This window comes from Helianthus annuus, chromosome 7 (genome assembly GCF_002127325.2).
Source record: "Helianthus annuus cultivar XRQ/B chromosome 7, HanXRQr2.0-SUNRISE, whole genome shotgun sequence".
NCBI classification, from domain to species: domain Eukaryota; kingdom Viridiplantae; phylum Streptophyta; class Magnoliopsida; order Asterales; family Asteraceae; genus Helianthus; species Helianthus annuus.
This window is the reverse complement of record NC_035439.2, coordinates 146,291,568-146,312,256: the sequence shown is the minus strand read 5'-3', so window position 1 is coordinate 146,312,256 and position 20,689 is coordinate 146,291,568. Positions and strand designations below refer to the sequence as shown.

General features: G+C 37.0%; 4 protein-coding genes across 4 annotated transcripts; 3 read left to right on the top strand and 1 right to left on the bottom strand.

Moving 5' to 3' along the window:
- Positions 1-4,367: 4,367 nt before the first annotated feature.
- Positions 4,368-5,537, top strand: LOC110869163 (ethylene-responsive transcription factor 2). Its single transcript, XM_022118452.2, has one exon. It carries the CDS (start codon positions 4,515-4,517, stop codon positions 5,202-5,204), a length of 690 nt encoding a protein of 229 aa, XP_021974144.1. The 5' UTR covers positions 4,368-4,514; the 3' UTR covers positions 5,205-5,537.
- A 3,470-nt stretch (positions 5,538-9,007) lies between these two features.
- Positions 9,008-9,766, top strand: LOC110869166 (oleosin 1). Its single transcript, XM_022118456.2, has one exon. The coding sequence runs from the start codon at positions 9,054-9,056 to the stop codon at positions 9,582-9,584; it is 531 nt and encodes a 176-aa protein (XP_021974148.1). The 5' UTR covers positions 9,008-9,053; the 3' UTR covers positions 9,585-9,766.
- A 2,410-nt stretch (positions 9,767-12,176) lies between these two features.
- Positions 12,177-13,092, top strand: LOC110869164 (blue copper protein). Its single transcript, XM_022118453.2, has 2 exons — positions 12,177-12,357; positions 12,464-13,092. Exons 1-2 carry the CDS (start codon positions 12,192-12,194, stop codon positions 12,916-12,918), a joined length of 621 nt encoding a protein of 206 aa, XP_021974145.1. The 5' UTR covers positions 12,177-12,191; the 3' UTR covers positions 12,919-13,092.
- A 906-nt stretch (positions 13,093-13,998) lies between these two features.
- On the bottom strand, positions 13,999-15,633 carry LOC110869165 (cyclin-U4-1). Its single transcript, XM_022118454.2, has 2 exons — positions 15,275-15,633; positions 13,999-14,534 (listed from the first exon to the last, which is right to left on the bottom strand). Exons 1-2 carry the CDS (start codon positions 15,607-15,609, stop codon positions 14,252-14,254), a joined length of 618 nt encoding a protein of 205 aa, XP_021974146.1. The 5' UTR covers positions 15,610-15,633; the 3' UTR covers positions 13,999-14,251.
- Positions 15,634-20,689: the final 5,056 nt, after the last annotated feature.

Below are 20,689 nucleotides of genomic sequence, written 5' to 3'. Positions count from 1 at the left end.
CCCTATACGGGCTTGGGATACGGTACTATAAAAGTACCGCTTGGTCGGGTGTGTAGTCATTTGAATCGGATTGTGATTAATGTATTTACATGACCCGTTTAATATGTATTATTTGGTGTACGGCCTTTGGGGGTTAAATGACCATGTCCCGGATATCCTTGGCATCATTCAAAGAAATGGCCACGACCTAAGCACGGGGTGTAGGCGTACACCTGACAGTTGCATATGTAAAAACTGGTAGTCCACTTAAAGGAATCAACCTTGTGGGTATTATACCTGTGGCGTGTCAGTTAATCTAGACCGGCCCTACAAACCGGCCCTGATTGGACGACAAATAAGTAAAACTGTATACAAGATTATTTTTAAATAATTGTCCCAAGTTATAAAAGATATTTTTGCCGAAGTGCATTCAAATCAATTTTCAAACTCTTTTCAAAATGAGTCAGTTAAGTTGTATTTACCAGTGTAAACTGACGTATTTTCCAAAAAGGCTAAGTGCAGGTACTATACGAAATAGGCTGGTTACTCCAGGCATCAATAATCAAGTCTCGCAAGCTCTAGATGTCAAAGTCTGTTGAACAGTTTTCCTTTTTATTCGATCCGCCTGTGGATTTGTTTCAACTATTTTGTGATACTTAATATTACAATTTATTCAGTTGAAATATATCTAGCTTTTGCTTCCGCTGTGCATTTAAATTTGTGTTGTTTGACTATGATGATATCAACTACGTCACGATACTCCCCACCGAGTCTACCGGTAATACGTGGAAATATCGGGGTGTGACAGGTACTAACACCATTATATAAGCCCAAAATCAGCTTTAGGCTTTTGTTTACGGGCCGTCCTTGGTGGGAGGGGGAACGAGCAAGAGGTAATAGTTAAAAGAGACTTACTTAGAATCTAGAAACATATATGCTCGGTTACGAAGGACATTATGAAGGCTGAGGTGATTGGGGCAGATAATATGGGTATTGAGGGGGAGTATCAAGTTTTCTTAGTAGCACGAAAAGTTTTGTTTTTAGTTTTGGAAGATTTTTTTGGGAGTATACCGGTTAAAAAAACACTTCTTAATCGTGGAATGCTTATTTTGGACACAACATGTAGTTTTTGCGGGTATGGTGAGGAAACCATGAACCATCTAGCAACAGAGTGTGTTATGGTTAGAGCAGTTTGGTTGCATAATTCCGTGTGGACGAAACCCACGGTCCTGGTTTCAGGCTACGTCTTTCCGGGTTGTGGTGGACAAGACAAACAAGATGAAGGGTTCAATGAATGGAAAAAAAAGTGTCTCCGGGATGTGGTGGACAAGATAAATAAGATAAAGGGTTCGATTAATGGAAAAAATTGATGGACACGATCCACTATGCGACTATTTGGAGGGTATGGAATGGCCGAAATGAGCGCGTCTTTCATGGTTCACCGTTCTCAGTCAATGTGGTGGACCCGATAAAGGAAGAGACGTTTATGTGGCTTAAACGCAGAGCACCTTTTAGCTACTTAGTTTGGGAGAGATAGTGTGATTTTAATGTTCGTGATTTTATTTTGTAAGTTTGTTTGTTTATTGGGACTTCCAGTTTCCTACTGGCCCCTTTGTACTATTTTATGATCTAATGAAGTATATGTTGTTAAAAAATGTAAATGAGGATTGGATTTTGGACATATTAACTATTACGTGCAAGACAAGATAACTAAAAGTTTATGGTTTGCTAAAACGAACTATAATGAAATAGGTATGTAAGTTCCGAAAATACAAATATCAAGTAATATCAACCGTTTGGCGAAATCAAACTGTTGATTGAAGAACAAACATGAAGAACCATAATTGATAACTTGCATATGATTGAATAGAATACCTTGTTAATTGTCTGATACAAGCACTAACCTCTAACACTGCTAACCAAATAATTGAGGGAGGAATCCCCTTATAAAGGCTAGCCAATATTGCCCCACACGGGCTCAATATGAGCCGCCCCCTATGGCTCACATGGCCTAGGCGACCCAGACAACCCAATGTAATATAGAGATGACAATGGTCGGGTTTGGGTTGGGTCTTGGTAATCCCATACCCATACCCGGTTGTAAAATCGTGTCTCATACCCGACTCAATACCCGTCGGGTTATTACCCGTTGGGTAGCGGGTATACGCGTGGGTATCAGATATATACCCATTAGTTTGTTAAAGGATATACATTAGGATTTTCAAATACATTTTTTACTATTATAAGTATTATATAATTTTATTTATACAGTAACTATTATAAATTAAAAAATACATTACATATATATAAGTTTTATCATAGAATAATAATAACTTTATAATAATTATACACTTATATGTATAGAGTTAAGTTCACGAAAAAAATAAAATAAACGTACGAGACGTATGAATTGAAAGAAAAGTAAAAAAAAAGTGACGGTGTCATTTTGGTAATTATCAGCAACTTCAAAATTTTGAGCTTCTGTAGAGTAATTTTGTAAATGTTCATGTAGAGTAATTTTGGTCGTTTGGGGTAATTATCAAAATTGTAGGGTAATTATCAAAATTACACTAACCCCCCACCCCCAAAAAACCTAAACCACCACCCCCCCCCCCCTCAAAAAACCTAAACCACACCCCACCCCCACCCCCCCCCCCCAAAAAAAAAAAAAAAAAAAAAAAACCTAAACCATTGTAAATGTTCATGTAGAGTAATTTTGGTCGTGTAGGGTAATTATCAAAATTACACTAACCACCCCCACCCCCCCCCAAAAACCTAAAAAAACCAAAACCACCTCCACCCCCAAAAACCTAAAAAAAACTTAACCCCCCCCCCCCCTCCAAAAAAAAAAAAAACCTAACCCCCTCCCCCCCCAATTAAAAGCTAAAAACTAAACTATAAAGCTAAACCCCATAACTAAATGCTAACAAAGTTACTCTATAAAGACATTTTCCAAAATTACTCTACAGAAGTCAAAATTACTCTACTAGAGTAATTTGATAATTACCCCACATTTCCCAAAATTACTCTATAGATGCTCAAATTACTCTACAAGACACTTTTTGTTTTTTCCCCAGTAATTTAGAAGTTGCTGATAATTAACAAAATGACACCGTCACTTTTTGCTTTTTCCCTCAATGCGTACGTTTCGTACGTTAATATTATTTTTATTTGATCGTTTACCTATATGTATATACTTCACAACATACATAATAAAATACTATTATCAAATACATATACTAAAAGAAAATTTATTTTTTCACATTATAAACATACTAAAATAAATCACTAATAGACAAGAGTTAATAGAAAATTAAAATATAAATTAAAAAATCCGGGTATATGATCGGGTATATAGTTCGGGTAAACGGGTAAGTGGTTTCGAGTAATCGGGTTGGTATCATCTAATCCCATACCCGACCTATACCGGCAAAATTTTTTAAAACTAATCCCATACCTGGCACAAAACTCGTCGGGTATCTGGTATACCCGTCCCATTTTGTCGGGTTTCGGGTATACCCTCGGACTCGGGTATTTTTATCATCCCTAGTCTAATACAAAACAGTCCAAAATATTAACCCGTTTAAAATATAGAAAACGTAAATCTAAACTATGGACATTACAAGGTATAGTTAGAAAATATGGTTGTCTGCCCTTAATTATTAAGATGAAATGTTCACATTCTGTAAAGTGCAAGTATAGAAATATATAGTTGTAGATTGTTTTGTTGAAAACAAAGTTTATCTTTATATATGTTTTGGTGTAAATTTTATTCGATAACTTGGCTTCATATACAACGACATGATGTTTCTATGATTTTCAAATATATATTGTTATGACATTGTTTTTTTATCATCACGCTCGCTACTTCCTTATCTTTATCTACGTTTTAAATCGCAGTAAAGTGCTAATGATAACCCACTAATTTAATCATTAAACACGAACACGATGTGATACATTGATCAAAGGCATGTTTCTCATGACATTTAGAATGACGTTTCATCCAATAATATAGGAACACGAAAAAAATAAATACTGTTCATAATATCCTATGCCACCTGAATATAACTATACTATGATTTTTCTATGATATTTAACAATATCTTCATAATATTCTTCTTTAAAATGATAAACATATGTGGTTAACCAAACCTCAATGATATATTGATGCGTCAAGCCATGACGTCACCACCTAAAATGGTCCAATACATTCACCACGTGATTTTAAATAAACATTTATTTTTTCAATTATTCATTTCAACTTGCCCACTTGTCCACCACACCCATTATAAAACTTTCATTTCACCCCTCCAAGATTTTAAAATATCTACAAAGACCCCCTCATATCCATGCTTATATAAATACAACATCATCTTCCGTTTTTCCAAAATCTTTTCATTAATTTCCTCTTCTCACTTCAATATTATCCAAAGCCCACTTTATAAATCAAAACACTTTTCTAAGGTATCTATATATATAAATAGCAATCCAATACAGCAGACGAGTAACAAGTTGCGTCGCTAGCATTTTATAAAATGATGCAGATTCCATCGTACGGCTTGGATGCTTTTCCTGTGATAAATAGCGAAATTCCAGTGTTTTGCCGGAGTACAAGTTTTAGTAGTCTCATGCCATGCTTAACGGAAAATTGGGGTGACTTGCCGTTAAAAGTTGATGATTCGGAAGATATGGTGATATATGGTATATTGCGTGACGCGGTTAGTGTTGGATGGACGCCGTTTAATTTAGCCGGTAAAGAGGTTAAAGCTGAGCCGACAGAATTAAAAGCTGAGCCAATTGAATTAAAAACTGAGCCAAATGAGCTAAAAACTGAGCCGGCTTATTTGGCGGCTCGGGCGAAGGGAAAACACTACCGAGGAGTTCGGCAACGACCGTGGGGGAAGTTTGCGGCGGAGATAAGAGACCCGTCTAAGAGTGGCGCGAGGGTGTGGCTTGGGACGTATGAGACGGCTGAGGAAGCCGCAACGGCTTATGATATAGCCGCATATAGGATGCGAGGCTCAAAGGCTTTGTTGAACTTTCCACATAGGATTGGCTTGAATGAGCCGGAACCGGTTAGAGTGACGTCAAAAAGAAGGTCACCCGAGCCGTCAACTTCGGCTTCATCAAGTGGCTCCCCTAAAAGAAGAAACGTAAAAGTGTTAACGGCTGAGCCGGAAGTGCAAAGCCGATCATTAAATGTGGCTCAAGCCGTTACTAGTTAAGTTGAAAAGTATAGATATTTCATATTTGTGTTGCCAAAGTGCAACTACATGAGGCCTATGAGCCAAGGGTAATGTGAAAGATACTTGCCAACCCGACCCGACACGACCCGGGTGTTATCGGATATTTGGATTTGGGTTGGTAAATACCAAAACTACCCTGCTTCAAGAAAGGGTCATGTAAAAAGATTTGGGGTCATAAATGGAAAATTGCCACCATATTACTTGGTGCCTTTTTTGTGAGTATATTATTACAAGTTATTACAAATAATGTGTGATGGGTGAAAGAGTTTTCTAATGTTTTCAACTTTATTTTAAAGGTTTAAAGCATGATCATGACAAGTTGGAAGCTTTCTTAAAACTTAATATTTTATATAACCATTTCTTTAATTTAAAAATGCTATAGGTGGGTACTATTAGGTGGATGCTATTATCATATTCATAGTTAAAGACAAAGCAATGAATTATCAATAAGAGTATAATTATTTTTGTGGGGACGAATGTGTATAAATAAATTCCACATTATTCACATTTTATTTCTATTTCTATTTAATATGATGAATCTATCTTATGAAAACCAATGTCATGTGACATCAATTTTTTTTTTTTTTTTTTTTTTTATATCTTAGAAGATAAAATTATCAACAAAAAATAATGACATAGATTCACTTGAGAATCAACATGTTTTGCTAACAATTGCAAAAAAATATTTATAATCACTGTCAATTTTCATTTATGTTTCTTAACATTTTAATTGATTAGAAAAGAAGTGTTGGATTGTTTAATTAACAAGTTTTTCTTTAAGAAATAACAATCATAATTTTTTTCCCTGAAAAAACTAAAGTAAGAGTCACTTATAATAGAATCTATTATAGACTACATGATATTACATTTACGAATATAAGTTTAGAATTATTTAACTTTAATTTCCTTTACATAAATATTTTGTAAACGTGTTTTTTTTATTATTTTATATCAAACTAGGTTATAACCCCGTGTATTACACGGGTTAAGTAAATAAAAAATCAAATAGTCAATAACGAAGATTTAACAATTATAAAACAATATTTTTAAGACGGTTTTCTGACATCCAAACAAAATTATGTGTCATGTATGATCAAAACCTGTGATGTTTGTCAAGTTTATAAATCTGAAAGCATTGGAACTATCTATTAGAAGACAAACTGTATCATCGACTTTCTCACAAGTTTTAACAGTCATGTGAAAATACATTTAATAACCTAAGTTTTATTTAAATAATAGTGGCATTAATTTATTAGTTCTAAAAAAATGTTGAAATAGTAAATTACAATTTTGACCCATGTGGTTATATCACTCTTACCCTTTTAGCCCAAAAAAGAATTTTTTAACATCTGAGCCCTCAACGTCTTTTTTTTCTAACACTTTTTGCCCTTAACACTAACCCTATCCAGTAAATGTTAGGGGCCAAACGGGTTAGAAAAAAGACGTTAGGGGGCAAAAGGGTTAGGAAAAAGACGTTGGGAGCTCATATGTTAAAAAATTATTTTTTGGGCTAAAATGGTAAAAGTGATATAACCACAGGGGTCAAAATCGTAATTTACCCTAATTTAAATTATATAATAATTATCTACAATTAAGGAATTAAGATATAATTTCTACTCTAGTAATTAATATAGATAATAATAAGATATTTTATGGAACTTTATCCGTAGTTTATTAAATGTTTGAAATATATTAAATTTAATAATTTAAATTAAATAATAATTATATAAAATTAATGATGGTCTAGAATAGTGACAAGTGTCCTCAAAATGGTTTCTTTTATTATATAGTATAGATTATCAATGTGACAATGTGGGACATGTTACACAAGGAGGACATAGAAAACTAGAAAGAAGTTAGTGAAATTTGAAACTTTTAAATAAAAAAGATTCCACCTTTCCACCTGAATAAATCAATTAAATATATTTCTCATGCATAAAAGTAATTCTTCTATCTGGAAATACATTAAATTTAATTGGAGTACACATTATGATTTATATATTGATAATGATAACATGGGAATAAATATTTTATACATGAGTACTAAGCTAATCAATAAAAAGCATAGGTTGTTGGTTTGATTTCTTGAATATAATAGTTAATATTAAGGAAAAATGTCAAAGACTAATTTAATCAAATAACCTTTCGTCACATATTCTTTAATAGCTAACAAGTCGTCATTACTACATTTATTACAATAATTTAAGCAAGCAAAGATAAAGATAAGATTTAAGAGAGCAAAAGTATCTATATTACATAAAGAAAAGTTTATGATAAAAAAAATTACAACTTGCTTAGAGGTAATTTGTGCCTGCTGACTTCAACGCATGTTCTTTAAGTTTGGCGTAAAAATTTCAAACCTCTTAAACTCCTTTGTATGGAATAAAAAGTCATGTCTCAATCTTCAGAACTTTCATCATAAAGTCATAAAGTCATGTCGTTTGAAGCACCGTTTCGAGGTAAGTTTTACATCAATAGACTGGTATCCTTGTTCTGATCAAAAGCCCTAAAACAACAGTTTGTAATTCGGAAAAAAACTTAACTCCGTTAAGTTTTTTTAACTGAGTACCGATGGAGGAAAAATAGTTGAAATGTGGGACTGCCAGTGGGAATAAAAAAAGATGAGACTATCAATGACCAATGACGTCTGCTTGTGATTATTAGAGGCCAATATCCCAATCTGAAATACTTATACAAAAAAGCAGATGAAGGCTAATTTGCCTACTTGGATAGTTAAGCATGTATCAATTCATAGATCTTTGGGCCTTGATTACCTAGGAACAGAGGCTTTACAAATCTAACCATGGGATTAGCATTCCATTACTATCATTTTATATGTATATGGTTACAATTATCTCCGCTCCTAATGTGACTAGGCGGACTATTAGATAGTGTGTATCATCTTACTAGACTAAAGTATGCCATGGGTCAAGGTGATGGGGTATGCATAAAAGTATTTGCATTGAGAAGGGATCCAAAATTCTATATATTTTCTAGGTTTGGAAACATGTTAATCAGGTGTATCGGACTGGTTAAACCGGGTAATGTTTTAAAAACCAGTTCAAATCGGCCCCTAGTACCGGTTGAACCGTCCGGTACAATCGGTTAAACCGTCCGTTAAAACCGGTTAAACCGCCCGGTACACCTGGTTGAACCGCTCGATACACTTGATTAAACCGTTTCTGATCCCATCCCAGTACGGTATAAAAATTGGATTTTAAAACATTGCAACCGGGTGTACCGAACGGTTCAAACCGTACAACCGGCCGGTTTGAACCGGTTTACGTAAATATTCTAAGCCCAAATACATTGTAAAGAGGGGGGGGGGGGGATATTCCACGGTCCTCCCAACCGTCGAGGTGATCCCACCTCGCAGACCGCCACCCAGCAAGCCTGAGTCTGGGGTAAATCCGCTACCGTAGGGGCATTGGGAACGAGCAAGACTCGAACCCGCCACCTCCGGGTTAGAATGCGGGCTGGTGGCCATTGGGCTGACACCCAATGGTTATGTAAAGAGTCACCTGCCACGGCCCAATTTGTACAAAAAATTGTAAAAAGTAGAAGCCCATCACGGCCCAATTTGCAGCAAACTTTAATGCATGTAAGCCCAAATATAAAGATCCAACAAATAAGCAAAAACAAGATTATGAGACAAAAGCCAGCCACTCAGCCAGGTGCCTTCAAGATAAAGCATGCAACCGTCAAATGACAATCATCTTGTACACGTGACATCACCCTTCAGACACGTGTCACTCCGACCCTCTTTATAAACCCACCATCGCTCCCCTCTCCACCATAACAACCATTACCACCGTCCACCACCACAAAATGACGGACATACACACCAAAGAACAAGGCCAGCAACAGTCACGTTGGCATGTAGAACCACAACACCAAAGCCAGCATTGGACCACACAGTCCCAACGCCAGTGGAACGAGCCCCGGGCCCACCAGGTCGTGAAAGCGGCCACCGCGGCAGCTGTCGGTGGCTCGCTTCTCGTCCTGGCGGGCCTGGTGCTCGCTGGGACAGTGATCGCGCTGACACTGGCGACACCGGTGCTGGTCATATTTAGCCCGGTGCTCGTGCCAGCGCTGATCGCTGTCTTTCTGCTGGTCAGCGGGTTTTTGACGTCGGGCGGGTTCGGTGTGGCCGCGGCGACGGTGTTGGCGTGGATGTATCGGTATGTGACCGGGGAGCAGCCGAGTGGTGCGGATACGTCGGATGAGGTGTCGCACAGGCTCGGAGCGAAGGCGCGGGATATTAAGGACCGAGGCGAGCATGCGGGCCGAGGGGGTCATTATGGAACCGCGGGGGTTCATACGGGCGGACCCGGAGGGGGAGTAGGTACTTATGTTTGAATCAAGGATGGAGTATGATCATGATGTCTCTTTGAGGGTTTATAATAAAATGTATTAGAGGTTTTGTTTGTTTTAATTGTGTGTTTAATTATATGTGGATGTAATAATAAGTAATGACAATCTATGCAGTAATTTCATGTGTTTTCTAGTTGGTGTTGAATAAAGAACATCATGTTGAATAAGTTGGTTTCTAGTGATGAATAAATAAAGAGCATCATGTGTTGGTTATAATTGGATTTTAGTCCTCAAATGGGTGTACAACTACAAACACTTAATTTAGTTATAAAGTTGTAATGAAAATTAATTTGTAAAATTCTTGTTGAAACTTCACAAAAGCAATTTTATTGTAATTTTGGTTATTATATTAGAAGCAATTTTAAGTTGTTAAAAGAAATATTTTTTAAAGTAGACTAAAACGATGTAATAAGAAATATTTTCTAAAGTAGACTAAACGATTTAATTAAATATAATAAAATTATATTTAAACTAGGATTCTCTGCGCTAGACAGAAAATAACATTTTAAAAATTCCAAAATAGGCAAATCCAAAAAATTACGGAGTTCAAATTTTGACCATGTTTCCTGTATAAAACAGGTCGACACGATAAGACCTTATAGGTTTCGTGTCTAAACAGGTTAAAATCCGTTAACCTGTTAAGACCCGTTACATTTTTACAATAAAAGATTAAAAAAATATTATATGTGAGTGTGGATAGGGGGTTATCAATCGTGGTACCTGAGATGAATTATACACAAACACACGCGATTATTTTTTCACAATGCAATCCTTAATTTTTAAATCTCTCTCACAAACACCATCATTCTCTATTCGGTTTACAGCTTCCCCAATTCGGTCATGTTCGTGTCTTAAACAGGTCGTGTTCGTGTCTTAACAGGTCGTGTTCGTGTCTTAAACATGTCGTATGATACGTTGGTAATTTTTTCGTGTCTTAACAGGTTGTTTCGTGTAACCTGTTTATTAACAGGTCCATGTTCGTGTTTCAAAAATCTAACACGATAATTAAGATTTCGTGTCGTGTTCATGTTTACGTGTTTCGGATTCAGGTTCGTGTCTTAACAGATCGGGTTAACCCGTTATGTCAGCCCTAGTTCAAAAGAGAAAAAGGTTTATAAAGGAAATTAAATTTTTTTTTTAGCGATATAGTTAAGTTATATATATATATTCTAGCAACAAGCTAGAACCTACAAGATTACATCAAAACAAAACAAATATTGAAATTACATCATTTACGCCATTTCAATGCGAGAACTTTTATATAAATTTAAAGGCAAAGTCTTGAGAATGTACAATGTAGTGTGGACGACTCTGGGTATGTTTGGCAAAAATAGCTGTTGCTGGTAGCTGGAAGCTGTAAGCTGGTAGCTGGTGGCTGGAAGCTGGTAGCTGGTAGCTAGTAGCTGTAGCTTTTTAGATATATTTGGTGTTTGGTAGAGTAGCTGGAGCTTTTAATAAAATGTGTAAAATGACCAAAATGGACATAACTAAAAATTTAGAAAGTTTGTGCATTAAAAAGTTTCCTATTTTTAGAGGTTAAAATAGTCATTTTTTCCCTAAAAGCTTGTAGCTCCTTCTAAACGCTACTAGTAGTAGCGTTCAACAAAAAGCTTCAAGCTCCTAACCTAAAAGCTTAAAGCTCCTTCAACTAAACAAGACTTTTTATTGACTAGAAGCTTTTTCTTAAAAGCTTAAAGCTAGAAGCTCCTAAAAGCTTCTAAAAGCTCCATGCCAAACATACCCTCTGTGTGATAAACCAAAACTAGGATTATTATAATTTAAATAGATAGTCTAGTTAACAAGCCCGTTTTTTTTCACCCCTAAATTTCTTTTTGATCTTTTTTTTTTTTTTTTATATAACCATTCATCTTTTTTTTTTATATGGTGAGCATTTAACAAACACAAGAAGGAAAATGGAATTCTTGGATTTTCTGACTCACCCCCGGCTACTTGTCCTTTGGACCTTTCGCCAGCCCGCCACTAGTGGAAGCAAGCACCTTGAAGGGAATTTCCATCGGATTGACGCACAACTTTTTGTACATGTGCATCAAAGCCAACCAATGAAAACCGGTACGTGTACCATGCACACAACCTTTTGTACTTGTGTGCCAAAGGACATGGTGAGGAGGCTATCTGTTCTCGTCTAATGTTCAACGGGTCAGTTAAATCTTTCTCTTTACTAAACAAGACATTTCATTGAAAATTCGATAAGACATCGAAGAATCTAAATAAGATATGTTGAATTGAAATTCTAAAGCCAATTATGCCATGAATCAAATCCTTTTTGTCTTGCAAAATCTACAAAACGTTGGAGAATGAACAAGTATCATAAGATATTACATGAGGAGAAATAAAAGTACTTCACACTAAATCACTAATCTTTTGACTAACAACATTAACACTTACTGACTGAAATTGGATAATATTTTTCTTACCTACACACTCACACTCATACATACATTGTTTCCAAATAGATCATCAACCCTAGACCAAAGTTAAATTAGAAAATACCATTTTTCAAGAAATTAGGTAATCTAACTTGATATAAATAACACCAAAATCACATTTCATCTTCTATGCCATCTACAACAAATGGCAAATATAGTTTATCTATTGTTGACTCTTTTAACCATCACTACCTTTGCAACAAGATGTCTAGCCACAACCTACACGGTTGGCGACTCGATGGGCTGGGACATAAGCACCGACGTCGATTCATGGGCCAAAGACAAACATTTTGTCGTCGGTGATGTTCTTTGTTAGTATCCTATTTCTAAAAAAATATGTTGGTACTAAAATAACAAAATATGAACTTTTGTTTTGTGACTTTGTCTTATGAATTCATATCTTTGTGCTTTTTGTAGTGTTTCAATTTTCATCAAGTCATAGTGTGGCTGAGGTGAACCGAGACAGTTACCAGGGGTGCAACACGACCAACGTACTACAACCGAGTAGTAGTAATGGGAGCACAACATTCGCTTTGACAAAGCCCGGTGATAGGTACTTTGTATGCGGTAACAGGCTACATTGCTATGCTGGAATGAAGCTACACGTGGTTGTCGATGGAAAAGCGGCAGAAGGGCCTGTAGCAGCAGCCCCAGAGCCGCAGGCTGGTGGCGATTCCACCACTACTACTACTGCTACTACTACTACTGCTACTACTACTACAACCCCTACCACCACCACCACCACCACTAACACCCCTTCGAAAAATAAAAAACCTTCATCACTTGTCCCTAATTCAGTCGTTTCTGTGCCTACCGGATTAAAGTCATTTGTTTTCGTCGGTTTTACATGTATCCTATCTTGGATTATTTAAGAACTTTGTATTGTTTTGAAGTTTGCTTTTGGTATGTTATATCTGTTAAGTAAAGGTTTATGTTGTTGAGTTGTTGCTATATCAAACAACTTTAACATATATCCAGTGTTTTGAACATTGGACCAGTCATCTTATTGGTTCACTCTTTAGCTATACAAGACTACTTTTTATTGAAATTAGGTAAATGAGTCAAATAGGTTGAGGGTTTGTAAATGGGTAGTATCAAGTTGTAAACATGTTAAGCAGGTTATTAGTTTGTAGATAATCGGTATGGGTCGTAAATAGGGTGGCCACCCGTTTAGTTAAATGAGACAAACAGGTCAACCCGAACGCAATATATTGATAAAACTGGTTACAAGCAATTCGAACACAACATATTTATTAAAAAGGTTATATATAACATCGGAAATCTTATTACTTTCATGTGATGTTAAAATGTGTTACACCTCATATAGTCCTAAGAATAAGAATGTGACATGATTCCATTAACATGCTCATAGTGTGATGGAGTCACATGAGACCATCAAAAAGTCATGAAAACCCCCTTCGCCGTTTCACATTAAATATCCCTTCACCTATTTTTCCAATAGAAAAAAAATTGAAAGAATGTAAAATGGTTTTGTTTTTTTGAGTTAAATGCCATTTTAGTCCCTATTGTTTGGGTCATTTTGTCAGTTTAGTCCAAATGTTTCATTTTTCGCCTGTGGGTCCAAAAAGGTTTCACCGTTGCCGTTTTAGTCCATTGTGTTAACAAAATTACATATAAAATGACTTAATTGTCCTTCTCGTTAACAGAAAAAATAGATGAAGTTAACCCAGTGAACTAAAATGACAACGGTGAAATTTTTTTGTACCCACAGGCGAAAAAAATGAACCTTTGAACTAAACTGGCAAAATAACTCAAACCATAAAGACTAAAATGGCATTTAACTCCTGTTTTTAACATTCATCAATTTCTTGCACTTACACAACGAAATTAATATACAATTTTTTTTTTATCATTGAAGTTTACTAGAAGTGTTAGCATTTTGACATTTATTTATTTATGGATCAGTCGATTTGAGCTACGATTTTACGCTATTTAGATTAAAAAAACGATTTAATAACTAAACGGATCAAACAAACGAGTCAAATGGGACAAAAGATCCATTGTAAGCCATTCCAACCTCAGATAGATGTATATTACATCTAAACATGTAATCATACAATGTCAACAAAAGTCAAACAATGAGAAATGTTGACTTTTTTGTAAAGTCAACCCACATTTCTGATCTCCAAAAATCCTTATAGCTGGAATGTAGCTTACTAGTTGATTAATAATCACCATTTCTCACTAAACAGCTAGCTGTGGTTGATGATGTTGAGATTGACAATCATCATCGTTGATCGAACAATGATCCGCGCCTATCGTAGGAACCGGTGGAGGTGAGCACACAGGAGGAAACCCCGTCAACCCCGTCATCATCTCTGTTTGGAGATACATACAGTAGTCATAAAATGTGTTTGGTGTCACGTTTAATTGGAACCCCAATCCGAATAAGAAATCAACTTCTAGCAAGTTCATCTCAGCCGTTGATATCCCTCCAACTTTAGCATAGTATGCATTGTTATAACATCTGGAATGTAAAACACTCATTTAATCCTTACACAAACCTTATAAACACAAAAAACAAAAATAAAAAAGAGTTAATTACTGTTTTCATCCATGTGGTTTGTCAAAAATCATTATTTCAGTTCATTAGTTTAAAAATTGCGATTTCAGTCCTAGTGGTTTCACTTTCATAATCATTTCAGTTGCTGAGGCTTCACTTTCGTAACCATTTCAAGCCATTTATTCTGTTAAGTATAGGGACTGAAATGGTTACGAAGTGGACTGAAATGGTTACGGAAGTGAAACTACAGGGACTGAAATTGCAATTTTTAAATTAATGGACTGAAATAGTGATTTTTGACAAACCACAGGGACGAAAACAGTAATTAACTCTAAAATTATCTATACCTAATAACTAACTGACTGGTCACGTCACCTGTTATAATTCTTACACAAACCTTATTAACAAAAAAAAAAAAAAACAAAAACAAAAAAACAAAAAAATATCTATACATAATAACCAAGTAACTAACTGACTGGTCGCGTCACATGTCATAATTCTGTAAGCCCAAGAGTCTTTCTACCGCTTCTTGTATTTCATTCTACATAATATATTTCTTAAGTTAAATCATATTTTATCTTGAAATCTCGTTTTATAATTCTAAAATCTTCATTATTAACTATTGAATATTTCAATTATTCAACACGTGTAAATGAATGGGTTTCTGATCTAGTAATAATAAAAATAAATAAATAAACACTCACATGTCATCCATGAATTTGATCGAAACAAGGACGCTAGCAACGAGCAATCGATGAACATTAAACGAATTAATCGGCAACAATGGTTGTTTCTTCACAAACCGATCAAGATAAACATACGCTACAACATAGCACGACGGGCTGCAATTGGCGTATTTGAAGATCCGCTCCAAGTACTGCTGGATGCTTATACCAGGCCGGACCAAAGCATTAAATATCGATAACTTCTGAGTGTCCAACGAGCGGTTTAGATCATTAGATTCCGCTACTCGCTGGAGAAGAGATGATAACAGATTTATAAGCTTAGGCATTAGGAGATCTGCCATTGAGGAACACATAGAACACTATTGAAGTGTGTGTGTATATATACATATATACATATATACACATATATACAATAGGATTGTGATATAGAAAAGAGTTTTGGAGAATAGAGAACGCGTTGGGTGTGAGCTGGTGACACTTTTTTGGAAGAATTCATGACATGCATGTCCTTAAGCTACAGGTAAGCCTTAGCTAGATATCCGTTGTTTTTTTATTTGTTTGTTTTTTTATATTTATAAAAAATTGTATTTTTTGAGTTTAGAGTATGAAAACAAACAAAATGGTATTTCTCTTGCTCCAATAATCACGCCAGATGAAAATCCTTTTTCCTTTTTTAAAATATTTTAAATGATTTTAATGGAGAATGAGTAAGAAATGAGAATATCAAATGGTTGAAAAATGGTTGAAAAAGAGTAAACAGCCATTTTGGTCCCTGAGGTTTGGGCAGTTTTGCCACTTTAGTCCAAATCTCAAACCTTTTATATCTAAATCCTTGTGGTTTCAGTTTTGTTGCCATTTTGGTCCAAAAGTGAAATCAGCTCAAATTCCTCAAATTAAATCCTTATGTTTTGTCCATTTCTTCAGGGGTAATTTGGTCATTTCTTTTTTTCACCCATTTATACAATATCCCACCCACAACACCATCACCATTAACTGTTTTTTATGAACTTTAGGTGAGTGTTCCTTGCACCAGCTTGTTCAAGACAGTGACAGTCCGGTGTGGTCACTGCACCAACCTCCTGCCGGTTAACATGCCTGGCTTGATGATACCACCGTTAGTGAATCAGTTTGATTTTGGTCACTATAATATCTTCGATCCTTCTAGTCATACACTTCTGGTAATTAGTATCACATATTTCAAGATTTTATTTTGCAAGTCTTTTTATTATTTAACAACATAATTGATGAAACAATGGTTAACCGGGCAGGGTTAACTCACTGATCTCGTCAAGAAGGGTTAATCCCTTCCTCCCGAGGATCGTTGACTGGATCACCGGTGGGTTGATCTCCTGCACAAGGAAACAAACCGTGACTCGTAACAAGGAGGATGGGGTGGGGGGTGCTCCTTGTTACCACTCTCCGGCGTGAGAATCAGTAATCTGCTTGGGAAGCAAAGTATGATAGTAGTAGTAGTGAGAGAGTTGTGAAGAGATACCTCAAACCTAGTTTGGGGTTGGTATTTATAGCCGAGGAGTGAAGGAGGAGGATGATGGACAGACTGACGACGTGCTGCACCTTTGCAGGTGTGTTAGGCTTGTCGGGTGTGGAGGTTACGCCACGTCAGTCTGTTACTTACGTAGCCTTGACAGATGACTGTCATTGGCGCTACTTACACTGGTGTGTCAGTCCCACTTGTTGGGCGTATAGGATGCGGTGCGGGCCGCATCGCTGCCTGCGGTAACATCTGATGTTATCGCGTCTCTTGCTTGTGATCAAGAAATACGCGAGATGCGGTGCTAGCCGCATCGTCGCCTGTGGTGACTGTTGCTGTTATCCAGCTTCCTTGTATTGATAGAAGTGTTCACTGGACGCGGTGCGAGGCCGCATCGCTGTGAATACTTCCGTTTTCATACACCAGATGTGATGCTATGCCGCATCACTCTACCGTTCTAATATTCCAGGTAAGTCCTCCTCCATCACTGGACAGATTGGATTCAACCACTGTGTCGATGCGTTCCCGCATGGACATAAGTAGGTTGTTAGCTAATGGGGGTTTTGATAAGGGTAATGGTCACTCGCGGTCGATGCTGACGCGAGATCTGGGACCATACCCCTTCAAGTCCCCCCAGTCTAGTGTTGCTGCCATATGCAAGTTGCATGTGGGAGGAGTACTGGACTATGGTGTTTAGAAGGTAGTTTGGAGTTTGGAGAAGATCCTAGACCATGTGGATGGTCTTTGCTGTTTGTAAATCAAGCTGGAGGTCTGGAAGGGTCATTTGACGCCTCTTCCGTACCGGTGAAAATGTTTCGTCTGATGCGAAATTCTCAGCCTCGGGTTGGGTGCCACCTGTTGGTGTGTCGAACCAACCTTGAGACCCTGCTGGGCTTATGCACAAACTTCGAACCAATCTCTGAGATGGTGGTTGAAGGTGTGCACAAACTTCGAACCAACATTTGAGGTGGTGAACGAAGAAGAGAGTTTTCTGATGTCATGATTGGACATCAAATGATGATCCCTTTTATGGGGTGTTCATGTTCTTCCAATTAGCTCTCTAGTAACCGCACGTCCTTTGCGGTTACCTCGTTGCTTGACATTGTTGGCCACGGTTGTGGGAACAACGTTGAGTACTTGCGTCATTGTTGGCCATGTTTGGTCGAACAATGTGATTCTGGATAATGGTCAAATAAACATGGTCATAGGCATGGTAATGCCCACCATTGTTTATTCTATCCATCTTACAAGTAGGGTAACAAAGTCATAAGCAGACTTGTTACCGCTTGTTCGATCACTTGTTGTTCGACAAGGTCTCGTATGATCATTGGGGATCTCGTCCGCATCTCTTCCTTAGGCACCTTCCTTCACGCTCCAATACCGAGGAGTTTTCCTTGAAGTAGTTTCGCTCCTCGATGTGAAGTTAGTTGTGGCTCTTCCGTAGCAACCGTTTGCGGAAGCTATGGTTGTGTCCGCAGTGACTTGTGAGTGTCTGCGGTTTTATCACCCGATATTCGCTTGAAACGGGTGTGTTGCTCGGATGTGGCCCTTGAAGGATCAGGAGTCAGGGTTGCTGATGTGAGTTCACGTATATTCCCTTCCTTCTTCTCGTTGAAGAAGTTGTTTATGCACCCTCTGTGGTTGTGAACCGGATAGGAGGGATTTGAAGCTTGAAGAGAATGAAGGCAATGCGGTTTACCTGTTTCTGAGATGTGGTTCAGTCCAAAGAACAACGCTGGTTCTGAGTATCTGACACACCTGAACGGGCTCGTGTGTGTCATTTCCGCATATTCCACGTGTGCTCGTGGGTAGTGCGGATAGGTATTATACCCCCTTATAGTGTGGAGATATATATTTTTGCCTATTTTTAGGGGTATGTAAAAAAAACGACATGCGGTATGGGTTATGGTGCGGTATACCAGAGATGTGACACCCCAAGGAAACCAAGAATCAACGTAACTTAACTAGCTTCCTCAGTAACCGCATGCTAAATTTCGGGACGAAATTTCTTTCAAGTTGGGGATGATGTGACAACCCGAACTTCAGAGATTAGTGTCATTTAGTCTTGTAACCTTAATAAATTCCCTAAAACGTAAGACATGGTTGTATATGTTGCACATCTAAGGATTTAGTAGGCCGCAATTATTAATAACAAACACATTAAACCTTTGGTCCACACAGTGATGGGTTTTGCGGCCCAAAACACTTGCAAACACTTGGATTGCACAAGTGATAAGCACACAACACATATTACACGACACACATTAAGCCCAACTCTTAGCCCAGTCTTTCCCTTTAAACCCAATCGGTCATGGCCCACTCTTCTCTAACTTATGTATACGTGAATGCATATCAGGGGGCACAGAATCTCCTTGCACAAATATAGCAAACCCTAAACACCCACACCCTTTTTCTCTAAACCGCGACAGCAGCCCCTAGAGTTCGAAGTCTTCCTTCCTCTTGCTTATCACGTCACTCCTTCCTCTCGTAAACAGGTTAGTTCGTGACTCGTATTCTTGATTAATTAACTTACTGATCAATGAGCCATGAGAATAACGACTCATAATGATTATGAAGGGAATGAATCGTTGTTACTAGATTCACTAGATTATGATGTTCGCTTTATAATGAATGATTACGGTTAGTATTTGGATATTGATTGAATGATTTACATGTTTTGTTCTTGACTTCGTATACTTGATTTTCGGTTACGTAACTGTATACGAAGCATGATATCGATCTAGGGTTCTAGGATTGATGATATGAATGTGATCAGGTTTTGAAAACAGATTAACATACCAATAGGGTCGATTAGGTGATATGTTATGTTAGTCGGCTGGATGATATACGCATATATGTTTAATGATTGAACTGGATGATGATTATGTTACATGGCACGTAGATGATGACTCGGATTGTATTGATGAATGATAAATAATTAAATCTACATGAATTGAATGTTATGCTGAGATTAATTTCGATGGATATGTGATCTGAATTAACTGTTCATGAGTAATGTTTAGATCATAACTAGGATTTGATGCTCAATGATATCAGATTGTTATGATGATTATTTGCATGTGATCATGGCAGTAGCCATGTGAGTCTGCATAGGATTGTGTAAATCAATAAAGTCTATACAATTGAATGCCAGCAGTAACTACCCATGCATTTATTTGAGGCTCATATGATGGTGTCAAGTGATTGATTATGGTAATGTAATGATGATCTTTAGTGTTGAATGATGTGACTGTTGTTGATGTTGATGTCACCAACGAAAACACAAGGTGTTTTTGTCACCCTTATGCCCAACGAAGACCCATAGGGATGTCGGCCCAAAAGGGGATATCGGCCCATGTGAGATGGTGAGGGAGGTCCAATGAAATTCTAATGCGATTAGTTAAAAGCTGAATGTTTGGGTCGAGATGTGGTTTGTGTCAGTAAGCATCACGTGAAATATTCATTCTCATATTTAATTTAGAGTAGTAATTATAATGGTTAATATAAACGTGGAAGTTGAACTGATAATATGCTCGGTTGTGGGCTTATAATTTGATGGGTCACACACAAATACTCATGTCGCACAATAATATCGATGGGGTATACAGTTTCTATTCGCATGCTTTATTTGAAACCGCACACTTAAATTGTGATTATGAGATGTTGAACGTGATGTATTGGATATGTAATGGCTCTCGTGTTGAATAGGAAACATCTAAATATGTTATGATTGTTACACGATTCCTAGGTACTATGTGTTATTCATTGGTGAATGTGACCGTATTTGAATATGAGCCTAATGATTAAATGGAATAATAGGGTGTGACCAGTTTAATAACTAAAACAAGTGAAATATTCTGCCGAGCAAATCAAGGTGAGTTCATTGCATTTTCTCAAGCATGCGTCCCGGTGGTTTGGGACAACTGGTAAACATTTGGAAG

Excerpts from the sequence above, each read along its gene's own strand:
- LOC110869166 (XM_022118456.2), top strand. The coding sequence starts at position 9,054 with ATGACGGACATACACACCAAAGAACAAGGCCAGCAACAGTCACGTTGG.
- LOC110869164 (XM_022118453.2), top strand. The coding sequence starts at position 12,192 with ATGGCAAATATAGTTTATCTATTGTTGACTCTTTTAACCATCACTACC. Across the intron at positions 12,358-12,463 it reads TGTCGTCGGTGATGTTCTTT|TGTTTCAATTTTCATCAAGT; the intron begins GTTAGTATCCTA and ends TGCTTTTTGTAG.
- LOC110869163 (XM_022118452.2), top strand. The coding sequence starts at position 4,515 with ATGATGCAGATTCCATCGTACGGCTTGGATGCTTTTCCTGTGATAAAT.
- LOC110869165 (XM_022118454.2), bottom strand. The coding sequence starts at position 15,609 with ATGTGTTCCTCAATGGCAGATCTCCTAATGCCTAAGCTTATAAATCTG. Across the intron at positions 14,535-15,274 it reads ATCAAATTCATGGATGACAT|ATGTTATAACAATGCATACT; the intron begins GTGAGTGTTTAT and ends TTTACATTCCAG.